At 43.5% G+C, this 20,995-nt stretch overlaps 2 protein-coding genes across 4 annotated transcripts; one reads left to right on the top strand and one right to left on the bottom strand.

Annotated features, from left to right (window-relative positions):
* The first annotated feature begins 295 nt into the window (after positions 1-295).
* On the top strand, positions 296-3,529 carry LOC109857266 (ATP-dependent RNA helicase DDX24). The gene is made up of 10 exons (XM_020433425.1): positions 296-663; positions 742-1,222; positions 1,301-1,506; positions 1,591-1,736; positions 1,842-2,134; positions 2,210-2,432; positions 2,507-2,618; positions 2,695-2,812; positions 2,904-3,084; positions 3,216-3,529. Exons 1-10 carry the CDS (start codon positions 469-471, stop codon positions 3,505-3,507), a joined length of 2,247 nt encoding a protein of 748 aa, XP_020289014.1. The 5' UTR covers positions 296-468; the 3' UTR covers positions 3,508-3,529.
* Positions 3,530-3,625: 96 nt separating this feature from the next.
* LOC109857273 lies at positions 3,626-19,281 on the bottom strand. 3 transcript variants are annotated; one of them, XM_020433451.1, is made up of 6 exons: positions 19,214-19,281; positions 16,762-18,799; positions 6,746-6,889; positions 5,412-5,713; positions 5,029-5,285; positions 3,626-4,811 (listed from the first exon to the last, which is right to left on the bottom strand). In XM_020433451.1, exons 2-6 carry the CDS (start codon positions 17,072-17,074, stop codon positions 4,040-4,042), a joined length of 1,788 nt encoding a protein of 595 aa, XP_020289040.1. In that variant the 5' UTR covers positions 17,075-18,799; positions 19,214-19,281; the 3' UTR covers positions 3,626-4,039. The 3 variants fall into 3 exon arrangements, with proteins under 3 accessions (XP_020289040.1, XP_020289024.1, XP_020289034.1); XM_020433435.1 differs by having other exon boundaries at positions 19,207-19,264; XM_020433445.1 differs by having other exon boundaries at positions 19,054-19,245.
* Between the last annotated feature and the right edge of the window lie 1,714 nt (positions 19,282-20,995).

Consider the following 20,995-nt stretch of genomic DNA (forward strand, 5'->3'; position numbering starts at 1 on the left):
AGTTCCGCTTATGGAAAACTTGCTCAACTAGCCATATAGGAGTATTACATATATGGCTTAACCGGACACAGCCTTGGCTGTGTTTCAAAATTCACTGCCAGCGCTAAAGATCTATAGTTTAAGTCACATATATTATACAATTTTAGCACTGGCAGCGTGCTGGCAGTAAATTTGGAACACAGCCCTTGAGAGCCAGCGATAACATGTGTGCGTTCTGAAAGCATACAGTGTGGTTATTAAACTGCTATATTTCACGTCACGTGTACTATAGTTTTTGATTACCAAGAAGGATTTTGAAACATACATTTCAACTGCAACCTAACCTCAAAAATGTGCGTGCCACAAAGTTCAGAGTGGTGGTAGACACGCGGCATGTTAAGAGATATTATAAAATCTCCTAAACCTCTATTTTGTTACGCATAGCGTATTAAGGTAAAACAAATTGCGGTAGTGAATGCAGCGAGCATCATGGTAAAAAGACGGGAACAAACAGAAGATTCTCGTGATTCCGGATGGAAACCTGTAACATTAGAGGGTGTTTTATTATCCAATGATATAGAAGGTTTAATTGCAATCGAGGAGTTAACTGACTACAATTTAGAGCGAAGCAACAAGAAGGGCGATGTTCTAATCACAGAAATGAAATCCGCCAAAAAGAAGAAAGTAAGTAATTTTGATTACTTAACGTCTTGATATATTTTAAAATATGTAATAACAAAAAACGTATATTGCACATTACAGTCAGCATTGAAGCGCAAACACACAAATAAAACTGAAGATGATCCTGATAAAGTTCCTGCGAAGAAAATTAAAAAAGTTAAAACAAAGAATGCAAGAAAAGTGAGTGAGAAGACAATAAAAGCGACCACAAATTCTGACGGTAAAAATGAATGCAACAACATAAACAGTAATGCAACTGCAATCAAAATTGATATCACTGCGTGGAGTTCTATGGGTGTCCCTGATGTTGTAATAAAAGCTTTGGCTGATCAGAAGTTTTTTTCTCCCACTCCAATACAAGCTTTGACATTGCCAGCTGCTATATTAGGTCAAAGAGATATATTAGGTGCTGCTGAAACTGGTTCTGGTAAAACATTAGCTTTTGGTATCCCAATAATAAAAGGAATCTTAGATTTAAAAAGTAAGCACTCAAAAACAGAATTATGTGAAAGATCATTAAAGAATGATAGTCAAGATGAAATATGTAGTTCAGAATCAGAAGGTAAGCAAATCTCTTTTTTATTAATTAGATTCATTTTCTTTCACATATATAAGTCTCTAAATTTATACATGTATGCAGATGATATTTCTACTGGATCTAATTCCGAAAATGAAGACTTTGTAAAATCTGAAAATTGTATGAAAGTTGTGAATAATGCAAAGTTTGACGATTGTCAAAGTGTTTCAACTAAACCTTTATATGCATTAATTATAACACCAACTCGTGAATTAGCTGTTCAAATAAAGAATCATCTTACTCAGGCAGCGAAATACACGGATATCAATGTGAGACAAATATGTTTTATATGTGTGTGTTACATATATGTGTTAAATATATATAATTGTATTAATATTTTAATGACACTGTAGATAGCTGTTGTTCTTGGAGGTATGGCAACAGTGAAACAAGAGAGGATATTAAGTAAAGGTCCTGAAATTGTTATTGCTACACCTGGAAGACTTTGGGAACTTATCCAAGAAGGCAATCCTCATCTAAATCAAATAGATTCCATCAAGTAATGTTTTAATTGCATTTATGTTTTAATTAACGTTAAAAAGTCATTGCATATCGGTGTTACATGTATATATATTTATATGTATGACAAAACTAAATAATTTAGATACTTAGCCATTGATGAGACAGACAGAATGATGGAGAAAGGTCATTTTCAAGAACTGCACAGTATCTTAGAGAAAATCAATTCAAATTCAACAAAGCTGAAAAATCGACAGACGTTTGTTTTTTCGGCTACTTTGACTATGGTGCACGATCTTCCAGATTATCTCGAAAAAAAGAGGAAAAAATACACCAGAAGTAGAATACATAAACTAACTCCCGAGCAGAAATTGCAGCAAATTATGCATTTACTAAGAATCAAGAAACCTAAAATCGTCGATCTGACACGAGTAACAGGTGTGCACTTTGATCGTCAACTAATGTATATGTTTCGTAGCATGTTATCTGATAATTGAATGTAAATTTTATCAGGTACGGCTGGTAACTTGACGGAATGTCGAATATCGTGCACTATCGATCACAAAGATTATTATCTTTATTATTTTTTGAAAAAACACAGCGGAAGGACATTAGTGTTTTGTAACAGTATCGGTTGCGTGAAAAGATTAGCCACTCTCTTTGCTATACTGGAGTGCAAGCCTTTACCTTTGCACGCTAATATGCATCAAAAGCAACGTTTAAAAAATCTCGAAAGGTTAGGAAGAATATTTGATTGTATATTCTTTATAAAAAAATATATTTCTATACACTAATTTAAGAGAATTGTAGATTTCAAGCCGAGGAAAACGGATTGTTAATAGCTACAGACGTAGCCGCAAGGGGTTTAGATATACCCAACATAGAACATGTAATACACTATCAGGTTCCCAGAACGTCCGAGGTGAATGTCTAAGACAATGTTAACGTAAATACACTGTTCGAATATTTACAGCATAATTTCGGCGATTGTTTTACAGAATTACGTACACAGAAGTGGTAGAACCGCGAGAGCGGAGAAAGAAGGTATCACAGTTTTGATGATGGAACCTTCCGAGAAACATTACTACAGCAAGCTATGCACAACTCTTAGACGCAGTATGTTAATATTAAAATAGTAACGTTCATTTATTAACAGTTAAGTGTGCATATGTCCTAATAATAAAATATTTTGATAATTTGATTTCAGCGCACGATTTGCCCACGTTTCCCGTGATAGATAAACTGTTGATTGCCATAAAAGAAAGAGTGGATGTTGCTCGAGAGATTGACAAGTTGGAATTGAAATGTCGCCGGAAAAACACTCAGAAAAATTGGCTACGAAAAGCAGCGGAAGATATGGACATAGTCGTGGAGGATGATGTCGATAGGTGAGAGAAATTTATTTTATTTTTTACTTTAATTTGTTCGTTTTTTTTTTCTTTTTTTTTTTTTTTTTTTTTTTTTTTTTTTCAAATAAAATTTCTTGCACAGCATAGATTGTACATATTGTTTGTTTCAGTGACTCATCAATAGAATCGGATGAAGCAGCATTAAGACGACAGTTAAAAGCAAAAAAACATCAATTACAATCTCTGTTATCAAAGCCAATATTCCCGAAGGGATTTTCGGGAAGATATCCCGATGTTAATATCGACATGGATGTTGTCGAGAATGGAGAAAAGGCTATCGAAGTAATGAAGAGAGTAATAACAGACAATTCTGTTAAAAATAAAAGTAAACCGAAAGACGACGTCACATTTAAAAGAAAACAGCAAAAATGGAGGAAATCTAAGAAGTTTAAGAAGGAATGAAATATATTTTTGTTGTGCGAACCATGTCGATGTCTTTTTCATTAGTTACTATTTTAAAACGCCTAATTAATATTTTCACACATATAGATGATATAATTTAACAAAAATTAGATTTTATTTTGACGCAAGTTGCACTTACATTTTTTTTTTTTTAATTATTAATTTGAGCGGTTTGTCGTTCTAAGAGTACGTATTTGTCTACGATGCTTACATTTCCTTACATTGCAATTGTTAGTACATTAACGTATGGCAGAGGTATATGTACAGTTTTTTTTTTTGTTTTCTTTCCTCACAAAAGGACGCTTGTACATGTTCTTTAATGTTTTTATACGTAATATGTTACATCTCGAAACAGCGGATGAAAAGTCAATCGATGAACACAGCCGGTTTGTCTACATTTTATGATTTTCACATATTGCTGCTCCGAGCCCAGAATTGAATTACAATTTTTTTTTTCCGCCTATTACCGCATAATCATGAGCATCATATATACTTAGTTTGTACACACTAATCGCGCGCGCGAAACGACTTATCAAAACACGGTATTATAAATCACTTCGTCCTCTGTGCTGATGATCGAATCGATCTGCTCGCTCGTTACCATAGAGTTCACATATCTCTCGTTGCCGATCACGTTGCGCGTCCCGAAGGACGAATCGCTGCCTTGCACGACGATCCGGATCCGCGCCATAACGTGACTTCCCGGACACTTCTGCGCCTGGTTTGCCGTCGCGGTGTCGCAGATCTCGGCATAAATCTCCTCTCCTTTGTTGCTGGTTCTGACCAGCTTCGGTGGCGACGGCAGCGGCGTCAGACTGTCTCTAACGCGGGAATAATTGGGCTGCAGCTCGACGCACGCCGGTATTTCCAACACGCTGGTGGACACGGATCTCTGCACCGGTTGCTTGGCGTTTTGATTCTTTTGGGTCTGATTAGAGGTAGTTTCCGGTTCCAGACTGCAGTAGCGCTCCTGAGATCTCATGGCTATCTCCGGCCTCACCGCAAACGTGAACGAGGCCGACTTTTTTGCGGGATTGCGATTCCTATTGCCCTGAGCGAGTTTCGTGATCCTATCCAGAATGCCGTTCCCGGTACTTTGTTTCGTCTGTTGATGATTCCGTTCTCTTGCGGTGTTGCGCTTCAGGTGTTCCAGCCCGTCCTTTAGACTCTGCAGAATCGGTTTGGTCTCCGGCTTCGGTTTAGAAATCTTCTTCAGATGCATTTCTCGTAGATTTTCCCCGATCGGCGTGTGCAGCTTTACGGGTGCCACACGCGGTTCCGTTGCGCGATCTCCAACCGCTCGGCTAAAAGTAGAAGAACCAGTTCAACCACGCGGTATAAGATTCTGATGTCCTTCGTACAATGAGGTAACAAGCTACGATAAACTTCTCGCGGTTTGTGTCAAAGATTTTCATATAAAATGTTTACAAGTTTCTTCACAAAGAGAGATAATTTTTAGAAACGTTATTTCACAATTGTTGAATAATAAAAAAGAAAAAGAGAGACTTAATTAATATTTACCTGCAGGCTGATAATAACCGTTGTATTTTTGGCGAGGCCAACAGCCTCGCCTCCGAAGGATAACCCAACCGGGCTCTTCGAACCCTCGGCGCTCCGTTACCGGACACAACTAACTCGAGCATTTCCGGATTGTGTACCGGCCTTTCCGGAACGACGCAGCCCAGCACTATCGGACCCCGCGTCGACGTTTCCAACTGCATTAAACCGCCATATTCCTTCGGCAGAGGTATTGGCAACGGTCCCGCTATCAATCGCACCTGAGAACGGTAAAATTAACAGAAAAAATTTTACACATCTTATTATTAAACATTTTTGTTTCGTTTAATTAAAACCAAAATATATGTACAGATTCTTTTTGTGTGTGTACACAAAAGCAAACTCACTCTAAGTGGCAATTGTCGTCTCGCGAGATGGTGAACTTTATAGAGCACCGCATCGCTGCCGGAGTCGACGCTTTCGTTCTGACATATCGCGTAGAATTCGCCCCTGGTCGACAGCGAGGCGAACACCTCGCGTCCATGAAGATCTATGCATTGCGCGTATTGATCCTTCTCGGGACATCCGCCGGAGATCCCGAAGGAGACCGAGCTGCATCTTCTTGTATCTTGAAAAACCGCCACGAGTCGCAATATCTCGCCGGCTCGGATCGTTGTCTTCGTGTAATGAGCTCGCAGATTTCCGTTCTCTGAAAGGAGACGCGCGCGTAGGATTGAACATTGAACATTGAAAAATCGGTATTGTTTGGCGACGTTCGATTAACAAAGGGTGTGATCGTGCAAGTCTGGCGATTACGATTATGCTGCGATTATATCGAGAACGCGGTCCCGTTAACAAACGCGTTGGATCTCTTCAAAGGAAACATAATCGATCCTAACAGTCATGTCCTACAGGCATCCTTAACGGTACTAAACGGTGCTAAAAGGCGGTGTTAGAAGTCCTTTCTAAGTCATGTCCCGCCGCGCGATGTGTATCTAACATCAAAGGGTCAGAGGCTGATCCCGCTCGCGCTGCCCCGTTACCCGATATGTTTTTGCCGATATTCCCGTTTTAACGAAAGCTCAGTTTTATAGACGGCAATTTATATCCTACTGATCTGCATGTCATCGGCTTGGACAGGTTTACGATATTTCGACGTCTTGTCGCCGTCTGACGGCAGGAATTCTGGGAACTTCCTCTTTTCTCAGGTTTCACATATTTAACAAGATTGTAAAGTAGCAAACGAAACAAGAGATAAAGAGAAACATTCTTGTCAACTTAAGTATGTAAATCGAGTTTCTTTTTTTTTTTTTTTATTATGTTTGATCGAAATCAACGAAATTTTAATTTACTGGAGAAAAAAAGAAAGAAGAATCTTCTCTAAATTAATTGTTATTTCCTCGCCTTAATTATCGATTTTTATAATTACAGATATTTTTACTCGCGCTCTTCGAATGTTAACGAATTTAAGTTGCGCGGAAAGCAATAAACGCGCAGTATTTCTCTCTGTGAAAGAGAGCTGATATTTGCGATCGTGCATTTCTTGTTTTTCAAGCGAGATGGTAAGAAAAGGAAAGAGGGAGAAAGAAAGAGAGAGAGAGAGAGAGATATCACTTTCTATGTTGCACCGATATTTCTATGCATCTGGGTCAAGAACGTTGCGCCGCTTGACATTTCGCGAACGGTCGTGCAATGAACGTGCCGGCACTTTCCAGTCTTCATCTTCTTCGTCCGTACTTACCCATTTTCGAGTGCGTCAGAGTGTAAGCCCTCAAAGGTGTCGCCAGCAGAAACGCGGGCACCCCGGTCTTCACCAGAGAGTCCACTCTTCGGTAGACGCGCGCACTGCCCGTCGTACTGTTGCCGGATATCACAGAAAACCACCCTGGGAAAAAAAAAAGTAAAGAAAAAAACGTCAAAATACAAAGAATTGTGCGGTATATATGAAATACAGCAAATCTTTTTTCTTCTTCTGTATCAAGCGATCTGAGTAATAATTAACAAATAACAAAACGTCAATATATTTTTTCTACGAAGCTTTGCCACTGCGATCAACATATTTAAGAAAATCGCGAATCCATTTAATTCGCACGAATGTTTCTCCGTAAATTTTATTAATTTATTTGCGAAAATCTACAATGGAAAACGAATTGTACATGCCACGTCTGGAAACATAGAGAAGAATTTGCACAGCTCGCTTCTGGTCTGACGAGTCCCAAGGCTGAACTTTTGTTAATCGTAGTCCGAACGATTAGAGGACCGGTCAAGCACGTCTCTGTCGAAACCGCATGCAGCGCACACATATTGGTTTTCGCCAACCGGTGGCCTAAAGACGGGTTAAAAAACGCATCTATCTAGAAGACAGGAACTATGTTCCCTTCCAGAGACTGCTTCCATAACCGGCTCGTAAAATACTCCCGCCAAATTACAAACAGACGATTTCGAACCACTCCGCCACGGCGGAGATATACAGTAGCCGGAGTCGGCTGATCGAAGGTCAACGAGTTTTTTTTGTTCGTCGTTAATTGATTTAAGAATGCCGCCCCGATGCGAGAGCACGTATACGATGCACCTTGAATCGCTCTGTCCCTAAAAATCGCTCAGATCGTCCCGGAATGCTGCGTTTCGTCGAGAGCTTTGATTTTCTCGAACACAAAGTTATCTCGATTTTTAAAAAACGAAGAAATTTAACAAGAGAACTCCACGGCAAGAGAATTGAAATCGTGTTAACGAAAATACTTGTATTTGTTACAGTATAAATGTTCACGTCGAAATAATAAACGCAAAATTGCGTTAAAACAATGTTTGAGATGTCGCAAATTTAATTATTTATTTAACGCATTTCATATGCTTTTAAATTTCTGTATATTTGTTTTTTTTTTTTTTTTTTTCTATATTAAAATATAGAAAAACGTTCACTGTCGGATGATCGCGAGTCATACAAGAAGGGAAAAGGAGGCGCTAAAGGAAACAGGGCGGTTTTCCTTGGGAAAGTTTTTCCGTTTCGCGCGCGCATTAATTTCCGTTCGAGGTTAACTGATGGAATAATAATCTAGCAACCGGCGGGGCTACCGGTTTTTGTTTGTTCTAGATCAACGACCTGGAAACCCGCGTGCAAGTAAACGCGCGTATATGATATTGGCTCTGTCTCTCTCTCAGTGCGGTCTTGAGAACGTCTCCGAGGAAAAGCCTAATGGGGTTTCCTCGGTTACGTCGGCGGGCAAGGACGGGTGCGTGTATCCCGGAAAAGAATTGCGAAGGCGTGCGCCCGCCCGCGAGTTGCGAGTCGGCGGCAATTGCACAAGCGGCAGTAGTTGCACGGCAACCTTCCCTCACTTTCAATTTCCACGCGCGCATCCGAGATAAGATAAAATGCGAGTTTGCTGCGCGAATGAACGAGCATGTTTAAACGTGTAATTACGTGGGGAATGGTCCGCCGCATCCGCTTAAAAGAAAAATTTACGGAAAAGTTCAGGCGAGATTCACGCAGACACACGCCAAGAGAGATTTCCACGAGAGACGACGGGCTCTCGCGCGTTCCTCGTGCATTGTCTTCTGTAATTGCGAGATTATATTCCCTCTCTCATCGATTTGCGTAGTAATAACAAATTTTTTTTTTAGAACCTTATCTAAACAACCTATTTTTCTAATTGCTCATTGCCGGGTATTTCTCCCTCGAAGAAGTGAAACCGAAATACACAAGCGAAAACGCATCTATAAACGCGCGATGGAAAAAATGCGTGAATTCTTCAATTAAAAACAAACGCTATATAATTGTAAGATATACATAATATTATAAATATCATATCGGCGTCCGATAACGGGACTGTAGAACACGAGAAAAAACAAACGTTTAGACGTCAGTTTTTTTTTTTTTTGGAGTTCATTAACTCTTTCCATTAACGCTCTGTAAAGTATAAACGCTTTACCGAACAAACACGTATGTATACGCGCGAGAGTGATAGTGCGCGGTCTCTTCGTGCCGTGAATCGTCTGTCCAAATAATTCTAAAAAATCCATTTTGTTCCGTCGTTAACGCGACATCGCCTCACAAGGTCCGCACAGACTGTGTCTGTTGCGTGTATAATGCCATAAATGCCGGCCCGTTACGAAACGGAACACGTTGTAAAACTATTCACGGCACGCGCGTGTGTGTCTGAATTTAATGCTCGAACCCAAGATAGATCTGATACAGGAACACACGTAAGAGCGCTGTGTTTGTTGTCTCTCGGAATCTTAAATATGAATCAACGCAGACCCAAGCACGTTCCTGATGCAAGCGAAGAAAACTACACGAAGGGTTTCCCCCACTGTCTGTTTTTTCGGAACAAAATCGCTCTCGAAGTGAATGTTTTTCTATTTATCGAACGATGACATTTTGAAAGACTGGTAATTGTTTCGAATTACTCGAAATTGTTCGCAATTTTCTACTCAGGAAACACTCGAGAGTCGGAGAATTGAGAACAGAATTGAGACTTTTATGTCGTTCAGCAACGGTTGAACCGCAATCGACTTGTTTTTAGTCTCGACTCGAGTTTAAAAGACAAGAAAAAAGTAGTTCTCATGTTTTTCTTGCGTTTAAAAACACAACCGGGTAAAGATAATTTTAAAACACATCTGGAAAATTGCGACATCAAAAACTCTCTTATTATTCCAGTTTCGATGACAATCGCGGTAAGAATTGCAACGACCGAGCAGCCGGATGTTGATTTTGCGCACCAGGTGCGCTCGTACGAGCAGCAGCTACAGATTGCAACACATTTCTAGAATTCATCCTAATTTATGCCCACCCGCTTGGGAGCGTGAAGGGAAAGTTTCCTTTCAATGAAACGGACAATAGGCTTTGTCATCGGCAGCGCGCGTGACTCGGTCAGAACGCAGAGATGTTTAAATTTTGTGTCGAAACATTTCTTTTCGGAAGTCAGAGAATCCGAATTCTTAATTTATCAGATGTGTAACATCTTACAATTTGTTTACATATTCAGTAAACAAACAAACTTTACAATTAAATCGCATGTTGATTTATTGAATTATTATATTACGCTCGCACAATTTATTTATATATTTGCTGGCACATCAAGATTTTAAACGAGATCCTTTTCGAATATACGATCTGAATCGGATAATTGTGGAAGCGTGATTGAATAGCGGGGTTGCGCGCGAGAGAGATCGGCGACAGCGATATCGGATGGGATCGGGGAATATTTCGACGCGAAAGATCGCCGGCGTGTCGGCGTGACGTTCCAGGTAAACATTGTGGTATCCAGGTGCGCGATATATGTGTTTAGGGGGAACATTAAGTAAGGGAGAGACTCGCAGCCTACATCTCACGGCTGGAATCTTTATTGTGCATAATTCACGTTACGCCGCGAGACCAATCATTCGGGATATAATATTACCTGGACGTGAATCGAACCGTGACAATAGCGTACGGTTCCCGGGCACGCTGCTATCGATGATACCTGCCGCGGTAAGAATTTCCGCTGCGCGTTCGATATGTATCTTTATGGGAAATTTCTTATATAAAACACAGTCCATTCTCTTCTATAACACACACATAATTAAATCCTTATTCGGTTCGATCGCAACAATTTCGCTTCAAAATCGAGTAAACAAAATTATCGCAACTTACACGGCGCAGAAAAATGAATATCGAATATTGCGACGCAAGTGCGTGGAGAATTTGTCGTCGTGATTGAATCGCACAGCCACTAGATACCCCTTAAAGATTGAGCATCGGTAGATTAGAAGTCGCGTCGGTGGTGTATATTAGTGCCGATAGAGAGAAATAGAGAGTGTAGGAGCGCGGAGAAACATGACGATAGCAGAGCGAGGAAGCAGGGGTCGATCGCAGTTTATTGGCTGGGTAGGTCGCTTTTATAGATTCTATCGTTTTGTAGAAATTAGACGGGGCCGACCGGCGCGCGGACGGATAGATTGAATCCTGTCTCTCGCTTCTCTTTCTCCTTTGTCGTGGAGTCGGTTCCGCAACGTCCAACGCCGTGCGCGATACCCCAGAGAGTTATACCCCGGCACGTAATGACCGTTATTTAAAACCGGGGGAGGCCGGTCATCGCCGAGGGCGCGTCTGGCCCGCGCAACATTCTTGCCTCGTGTAAGACCTCGTCGGAGAGGTCCGCGCCGAGCAAATAACGATATATATATATATATATATATATATATATATATATATATATATATGTATATATATGTATATATATAATATATATATGTGTGTGTATATATCGTATATATATATATATCTCGGATAAAGAGTCGAGACATCTCCGCCGGGGCCGAGCAGTTGGCAGTAAAACCATACGGCCGCGTCGGATAAGCCGATCTATACGATCGCCCGGCAATCACGATCGCAATACTGCACGCAATTCATTCTTCGCTTCTCCGTTCGTAGATGGGGAATCGTCAAGAGTCCTCTTCGCGCTCCAAACGCTAACGCGCAAAATCGCCGATTCGCCTCGGCGGATAGTTTTCACGCGAAAATCGTTGTCTGTTGCGTAATTCATATATTTTTTTTTCATCGAATAATAAAATAATACAATAGAGAAAAAGCACGGGATTCATCCGTACAGGATTGCGATTGGAATAAAAGATCTCTCTTGTCGATTTTTCTAATGACGTTCAGAACATTTTTTTAGTTTTTCGTTTAACACGCAACATGCAAAAAGGAATGATATGTCCCGCTACAACCGACCGTTTGCGCTATCGGTTTAACTTTTTACGACGATCCATCTTCCCTCCGTCAAGAGCGCGAGATCGTTTACCTTTCCTTTTTTATTTTTTTATTTTTTTCTTACGCGGTGCATCGCAACGGTGCATCGGCGAGCGTCGATTCGCCGCGGGCGATCCGCTGTCGAAAGGTGGGATCCCTCTCTCTCGCGCCGTGCCAAATGAGCGGGTGCGCGATTATCTCGTAAACCGTTCCATAAAACTTTAGGGGCTACCGAAGTCCATCGTAGCCCCTTCGTGCGTTAACAGTGCCGCGGAGTGAATAAAGAAAAGAAAAAAACAGAAAACAAAAGCGGAAAAAGAAAGAACACGAAGGTGGAGGAAGAAGTCGACGAGAGGGTCTCGTTCCTCACGTGAGAGAGGAAGGACGTCGACCCTCTCGACGAGAGTCGCTCTCCTCCCGAGGTTTACACGCCTAATAAATTACTGTAAACTGGAGCCCGGCCGCTAAGAGTCATCGGCTCTCTCTCTCTCTCTCTCTCTCTCTCTCTCTCTCTCTCTCTCTCTNTCTCTCTCTCTCTCTCTCTCTCTCTCTCTCTTTCTCTCTCTCTCTCTCTCTCTCTCTCTCTCTCTCTTTTTCTCTGTCTGTCTCCGTCTCGTCGGGATGTGCACGAATAGCAGTTAAGTCGCGGCCGGTGATTTGTGCGATATCGTCCATCGTCCCTATCAGTCCCTGGAATCGGAGATGCGCGCCTCTGAATCTTTCCCTAGTAATTTTATCCCGGTTGAAGATTCAAGTTGCGCGCTTCGGACAAGATTTCGTTTCGCTAGGCGACAATTCGCGAATGGCATTTCTTCTCTTCTTCGTTTTCACACGTGTAATTGGAGTTAAAATCGTTACTAATTAATAAATATACTTCTGGAACACAACTTATCGCTATTTGTTCTAGCTCTGTTTTCTGGACTTTAGTTTTCGAGTAAGAATCTGTAACTGTTGTCGTCGCGCGAGTGATGTTCGATGAGAAATAAAAAGCGAGTTAAAGAAACATTACTCGAAATTATGCGACTTCATTGTACTTTGATTCGAAATACGTACAAGCAACTTCCGCTCACGTGTTTCTCATCCACTCTTGAATGTCTTCATTTGCGAACATCGCGAGCGCGCGATCTCTCTCGCAAAAGCGTTAGAGAGAAGAAAATACTCGACGCGCTTTTTACTCGTCTAAGTAAGCTGATTATGATAGACACGAAACACATGTCTGCAACTTACAATTCTTCCTCTATAAAGGCTAGATTTCAGGGGCTTTCTTTGTGTAGGAAAATTGCGTGCGAGTTAATTCAGCGATCACACATAAAAGAGATGCTTTGCACACAACAAGATGCTTTGTTAAAAATCTTTTGCGTGTATGAGAATTTTAATAAAATCTAACACAAATATTTGCTTGTGAAAAATTATCAGGAATAAGATTTAATCATGAGCTACGATCAAGCCATTTCGATACGTCAAAAAAATAAATAAATTAATTAATAGACATACAAGTACGTCAAAAAATTAAACTTATTAGCTGTCGATTCGAAAAATTATCCAGGCCTTACGCGCATTATTTTCGATTCTCTTACAATTTTAATTGATCTAAATAATAGATATCTATATATTCTTTTATATAAATTTTTATATCATCAAGAGATACACAAGAGTGAAAAATGGAACTAATTCTCCACGTAGAAAAATTGGCACAAGTGACTAGACCAGGGATTCGAACCCGGGATTCTTTCGCTTTCCGGTTATTGCTCGTAAAGACTGAATCATTTCAAGCTCCGTGAGTTATGCAATATTTATCACCGCTTATATACACACGCACGCATCTGACGACGCTAATTACTGAGAGACTGGTTTCTTTGATTCAATTAATGAGACTTTTGGTATATATTTCCTTAAATAGATGAATTGTTTCGTTTATAAAATTATCACTGATTGTAGGAGATATTTATGTAAATGTTTAATAATAATTGCGACTTGTTTCTCAATGACGAGAGTTCAGACATCTGTTAAAAATATTTCATCGCGATTTAACAATGCAACGCGTAATGCGGTAAAAAAAAAAAAATTGTAATAAACACATATGTTATAACAAAAACAATGTATGATGAGATTCTTCTACAATCTCATTAACGTTACGGATCGTTTTCGCGACGCTCGCGACCGACAGGCGGAAATCGAACGTGGCGGATTATATCACACCCGTCGAGAGACGAAATTACAATGCGGTTTCTCGTGCAACTAACCCACACGGCACGCTCGCATTGAACGGCAGCCGGCGATCGCGCATTTCACGCACGTGCGCCGCGCCGGACAAATGGGATTAAGCTGGATGACGAAAGTGTCCGGTTCGAAATCGTGCCGCGCCGCTTGAAATTCCACGATGACGCGGAGAGAAAAGCAGCCGAGGAAACAGCTCGAGAAGAAACGGAGAAGAGAGAACACTTTTGTCCTGTGAAAATAGTGAAATTTATCACGACGCGTCGGACGGAATTTAGATGACGCGGAACCGTCGCAGCTGTGAGCAGCTGAGAGAGTTTCTAGTTTCTCGGGAAGACTTCAGACCGGGAAGAGAATTCTCTCCCCGGTCCGATCGGCCATAAAACCACCGACCAAACGAAGCCGCCGTACGACCGGCCATAAGGAAAGACAATTCTGCAGTTTTCACGGGCGGAGAGGAAGACGGGTCTCGTTGTATATCCGCAAACGAGAGAAAAAAACGCAAGAACGCGTTATGACTTCTCGCACGCTCCGCGCGTCTCTCCCGGGACCGATCGCACGCGATTGCGCGAGTTGTCGCGCGAACGAGCACGGTCGCACACTATAATTCGATCTGCATGCGCGTCTATTACGTTTTTGCGCGGCCAATAGTAAATGTCCGACGACGCTTCTTTATCGCTCTCTCGCGTACTCGCGGAGAAGCGTTTATACACGCGGAACTAATTCATCGGCGCGCCGAGACGTCTCTCCCTGGAAAACCTGGTGTTCTTCTTTTATCTTATGTTTTGCGCGCGGGCGCGCGCGCGCGCGATTCCGCCGCGCGTGAGTTACGTCGCGACGCTCATCGTGGCGAATTCGTGGGCGTGGAGTAACGTTTCCCGGCTCAATTTACTGTTAGTACTCCGATGCTTCACGACGACGTGAACCAACTTCGCGTCCGCCTCAAGTGCCAATTTATGACGCGATCGGCGTGAAACTCGTATTCGCGCTAACGCTCAGCTCTTCACAGCTCCTCGGGATCTCTTCCGCTTCTACCTCGGATAACGAATGATCTGTCCGGCGCGTCTATATATCACTAAAAAGCACAATCGCTTTTTCGCGATCCATTATTATTCACTCTGTGACAGCCGTGACTCGAAGATACGTACCTTGTGCGAGGATACCGGGGATATCTTTCTTCTTTGGATATCTTTTCAAAGAAGAAGTCGATACTTAAGTATATCGCAGGCTATTAAACGGGCGAGGGAACAGAAGCGGAGATGTCGTCTCATCAACGCGTTTCAAGGCCGACGCGGAGAAAACTTAGAAATTGTTTGCCAACACCTTGAACTCACCTGCGGAGCGTGTGAATCATCGACACGCTCCGCGCGGAATAATTCACTCGCGCGCGAGTGACAGGCGACGGTTTTCTCGCATGAATCGGCCGCTATTGATTGCGAAAAAAAAAAAAAAAAAGAAACAGAACGTGCGTGACGAAATATTCGACAAACTCTGACGTCAATTCGGGCGAGCCTGTGTGTGTGAATTTCGCGATTCGTCAGACACTCGCGTAATCGCACCTTGTTCATTGACGAGATCGTAAGTGGCGAATGCTGTAACTCTTGCCAGTTTCCGAACCACTTAACATGTCTGACTCATAACCGTCACGCATCGTCTCGCTAGCGACGTTTTCATTAAAATACGAAGCGTATGCGTTTATTAGAGGCAGTTAGCGGCAGTTGTGCGCGACAGTGTGTCGTGTGCAACGCCAATTTCACGCCCTGGGTCTGAAGAACAGAACGAAAGAAGATGAAGAAGAAGACGATCGAAGCAGAAGGGAAGAAGAGCCAATCGCGAGAGAAAAAATTTCGATATATTGAATAGCTCGTTGCACTCGCGAGCGAAAGAACCAGGCGTCGTTAGCTCTGACGGTTTCTCTCAACAAGCCGTCGAGCCACCACCGAGACCTAAAACAAGTCCCTTTACCCTTTCGTCCATTCGATCTAATAGGTTTGCATTACTGCCTCGTAATTTCCATTTCTGATGCCAGAAAAGCGATATAAGCAAACGATAGCGCGCACACAGAGGCGGCGGCCAGTCTCGCGATTCACTTTGCTACAAAGTATATTTTACGATATGAAATAAGAAGAAAACGAGAGTCGCGACATTAGTCGTATGACTGTGAAGGGTTCTCTTTCTCCCAGCCGCGACGTCGAGGCATTATCATTTTTCTTCAAGTCCTTCTCTCGCGTCACACGCGAGAGTGCAAACGCGCGCGCGCTCAAGCAAGCAAGCCCGATGGAGTCTATAACCTGTTCCCGATGATTCGAACCGGACGATCTCCACAACCGTTACCGTTCGCTCTGCCGAGCATAATTTACGTGCTACATGTTGTCGTCCATCGCGCAAAACGCGAACTATTAAAAGAGCAGCTGCCGATAACCAACTTAAATAACTTATTAAAGAACGGCAACTGAAAGAACGTCGAGGAAATTAAAATTATATTTTAGACTTCAATGAAATTTTAGTAATTTTCTATTAACGTTATTCATCGTGTCGTATTATACCAGCAGATCGAAATCATCGCCCGAAAAAATTTTTCAATTTCGCAAGATATCATTAATCATTCGCTCGATCGAATCGAAATACACCCGAGAAGAATCAGATTTTTTTGCGGATATTCCGCTTTCCGGAATCGAACCTCCGCGCGAACGGTAATAATAACTCCAAAGAAACTCGGCTGATTGCAATTTCCTAGCTGCCGCGGAGCGCAATCATCGACCCGCATCGAAACGACCGATCTCCAAGTTTCCGATCTTGAAAGAACTCACCTGGGTAACCCTCCGGGATGACGATCTCCGGTCCCACCTTGACGTCATGTCGATACCGATGTATCAGCAAACTGGCCGTGACTCTCAACGATCGCTGTTGCTGCTTGTACAGCAGCACCGGTCTGCCGCCGGTGCCCTCGAGACGAACAACTCGTGGCAACGAAAATCGATCGAGAAACTCCCGTAGCGGCATGTAACCACCGCTGGAACCGGAACAACCCTCCGCGGTCGCCTCCCTCGAACTCGGCAGGGACTTAGGCAGCGAAGGCACCTCCTCGCTGGACATCGTCGAGAATTCGCCGTTCGACGACATGATCTCACGCGTTCTCGAATTGCATCACGTTTCGCGAACGATTCCCGGGAACATCGATATAGTCTCACCAGAACATTTGAATTGAAATTGCAAAACGACGACGTGACGTGAAACTCCTTGTTTTTCGAGAGCGAGAGTCTTCTTCTTCAGGGTGACGCTTGGCTCGAGTAGCGTCATTTAATCCTCGCGCTAGCGGGGCGAGCTCGACGCTTGCTCTCCAACACATTTCTGCCCCTCTCCCGACGCTCGCTCATTACCGCTTAATAACGGGCTCGGACCGCGCTGGCACTTTCTTCTTCAATTATGTCACTCCGCCGCGGTCGGCGACCGTCACTTTCCGTCTCGCGGCGCGATGATAGTGACATTAATTCCCTCAGCGCTGAGTTATTTTCGACGCTTTGCGGGCGCCACTCGCATTCCTTTCGCAAGCTCGCGTGAGAAATGAGATGTCACGTGAAGAATTGTTTTTAAATTTCTTTTGGACGAGAAAGATGATTGATTCTCAATTCGTCGAACGACGTGAAATTGATTTGCGATACGATATATTAAGATCGCCTCGTTGATCCCCCGACACGTTAAATAATAATAACGTGAAACTCTCTCGGTTCCACTAGCCACTGAACTGTTGCCCGGGGGCAACAGTGCGCAGTGAGAGATCGAGGATCACGAAACAACGTCGAACACTGTCGAACAGGTCGATCGTTCATCGACGGAACGCCGTCAGAGCGATTGGCGTCGGCCTCTGCTCGCGAGTCTACTACTTTCCGCGCGTTACACTTATCACACTTCTCGAAGCGGATCGATCTCCTCTCTCGGCACCGATCGAGCGGTAGCGCGCCTGCGCGCGTCACGGCGAACTATCGCTATCTACGGTTAGAATATTCCCGACGGAGATAAACACCGTTTCGAGCAAACGCATCTCTTATTTCTGAACGGCGAGGCCGAAATCGGCGGAGATGATCGTGTGCTATCACGATTCACCGACGGTATCCTCCGATGATCACTGGCGAGAGAGAACGGCGAAGAACGTCTACGCACATATGGACTACGTATCTTTTTCCAAAGAAAAAAATCGTCAGGATCTATCGACGATATTTTCGCTACACCCCGGCGGGGAAGAAACGTGCGGGAAGAAGACCGTTTCTCGCTGCACAGCCGAGGTATCTTCCGGACGTCCTGTTTCCCGATGATGATGAACAACGGCGAAGTTCCTCTTCCGGGCTTAGGGTTTTCGAGCGCTGCCGAGGCCGTTCGAGGATGGATACAGATGGATCCCGATGGACGCGCGATCGAACGATGAATCCCGCGCTCGGCTCACCGCGAGCCGCAGCTCTTCTCTTTCTCTCGCCGTCTCTTCGTGCGTCTGCTCCGTCCTTCTCTCCTTACGTGAAGGCAGTTATCTCCCGCGGTTCGATCCCCGTGGCGTTTATGATTTACCGGTGCAGTCGGCTTTCTTTCGCCGTTTCTTACGCGGGCCTCGCGAGATATATCTTCGTGGCGCGGGCGCTTTTATTGCTTTATGACGAGTATACGGGGCCGCGGGGTGCCTTCAGACGCCTCGATAACTGGGTCTGAACCGCATCCTGGTAGCCTCCGAACAGGACCTACCGTATCCAAGCGCAAAACGAAAGGCGAGGGCGAAATAGAGAGAAAGAGACAGGAGAGGTCCTGCGGGGATATCCTTCAGACACCTTGTCGGCCGAGGTCGCGCTGCATCACGGTGGTCTGAAACAGATAGGCAAGAGATATGGGCAAAGTGTTTCCCATCCGCGGTTCGATCGCGGAAACGTTTAATCGAAGTTTCGATAATTTGCCTCTATACTCGCAATTGACATTCACCATATTGATATATTGAACAAAAAACCTAATCCCATGCATTTATGATTTTTCGCAATCACATAAAATACATTAAAAAAAAAAATCTAAGTTATTTCCAAATATAATTTATTTTCGAAGAAATTTCGAGAAGAAAAATTTACCTATCGTATACTTCTACTGAGTAAAAAAAGAAAAAGAAAAATTAAAGTATTTTTCAATTTGCACAACACGTTCGGCACTATGTTTTTTTTCGACAAAATCTCTGTGTGATTTCTCTGACGCGAGATTTCTGGTCTCCGAACTGGGAGACGCACCTCGCACCTTTTGGAGAAGACCCGGTCGGATCGGCGGACGCGAAGTCACTGACGCCCGGCTCCAACTGAGCGGAGTGTAAGAGGTCTACCGGCAACGCGCACGCACACAGACACAGCCGCCGCAGTATACCTAGTCCGTCGCTGGTATACCGTGTGCCAGCCACCTCTACCAGTCTTCGCTGTCAGTGCCAGCAATATCAGGCTGAGCCTCGCCCGCGGAGTCCGCCGGTTAACAGAATACGCGCGGCTGCCACGGCCGACCTACGTGGACGTGGGTTTATTCAATATGGGTCCTATTGTTGTGCCCGCCGGAGGAGCGTGTTACCCCACAGGAGCGCGAGCACCGCCCTCGATACCTTTTCTCTTCCTTCCTAGAGGAGAACGCAATAATCGCTACTCGTAGTAGCCGAGTCAGTCTCCGTGTATGCATAACGCGCAACGACGGGGCGCGAGAAGCTGACAATTGCGGCGTGCTGAGATTAAATGGCAGCCGATCATGATGGTGGCTGGGATATCGGAAGCTACCTCGAGACGAGTGTAGATCGATCTTGAGAGGAAGGCAGGATTGAGCTCTCTCGAGCGCTTTGTTAGACTGTTTCTGTTTGGGTTTATAATACGCGATTTATCTGCCAACAGAGAGTGTACACTTTCTCTCTCTCTCTCTCTCTCTCTCTCTCTCTCTCTCTCTGTCTTCACTATAATGTAGTACATATATACTTCGATTGAAATCAATTCGGTTTTTGTTCTCTCGACATTTCTCCGCCACAAAAATTGATTTTAATGTACACGCCGAACAAAGTTTTATTTTCGCCGATGTATTATTGACATAATCGGATCGTTCGTGTAAAATTGCGAATCGCATTCTGACGAGAAAGAAATACATTGTTTATCATTGTTGCGAAAAATGGCGCAAGCAAGTCGCTCGCAAAAAAAGACATTTAGGTAACTACAAAATGTTGCATGCGAACATCCTTATACGGTTGCAACTGAAACAAGAGACAAGCTCAATGCAGTCTCTATATTTGGTAACACTCGCCTGAGATTCAGCGACGACGATATCACGTGTGTGATAGCCTTCTTCTTGCGTGCTCGCGAAGGCACCGAATTTTTACACGTCGTCGTCGTCGTCGTCGTCGTCGTCTACTTCAACGCGAGTTTGCGCGTCATCGCGGGGATAAAGACTGTAAAAATTACGAGCTAACCACCGCGGTTTCCGAGTAGGCGGAAAGTGGAACGACCTTGGTTTTAATTTTTGTCGAGCTCGCAACATGTACAACGCGTTACCGGTGTGAACCGGCGCGACGTCCGTTACATACCTACATCATTATGAGCTTTTCTCTCACGCGTCATGTGATCCGCTTTATAGAAATCGCTCGGAGTGCGTAGCGCCAAGAGTTTTAAAAACGCCTGACATCAGTCAGACGGTCTTTAATCCTATTAAGCAAATTTAGAGCAAAAAAAAAAAAATTGACGGACATACAAACTAGAAAAAAAGATCGGAGGTGTTTCTCTGATTTTTTTTCGACTGTCTCGGATCTGTACAAAATTAGATTTTATTAATGGTTTTTTTTTTTTTTTTTTTTATAAAGTGGACTAAGGTCGTATTGGCTTTTTGTCGATCGTCCTGCACACGCATTTCCGCACGTATGCTACGTTACGCCAAGCGGGAAATATCAGCATGGCAATTACGCATATAATCGTTTGCCGGTTGACAGACGAAGAAAATCGTCGGTCTACTACCGTTAAATCGCGAACGTAAGCGTTACGCAACGCGAATACGCAACGTTCC

This window comes from Pseudomyrmex gracilis, unplaced genomic scaffold, assembly GCF_002006095.1.
Source record: "Pseudomyrmex gracilis isolate BER0280 unplaced genomic scaffold, ASM200609v1 scaffold_5, whole genome shotgun sequence".
Lineage (NCBI taxonomy): Eukaryota > Metazoa > Arthropoda > Insecta > Hymenoptera > Formicidae > Pseudomyrmex > Pseudomyrmex gracilis.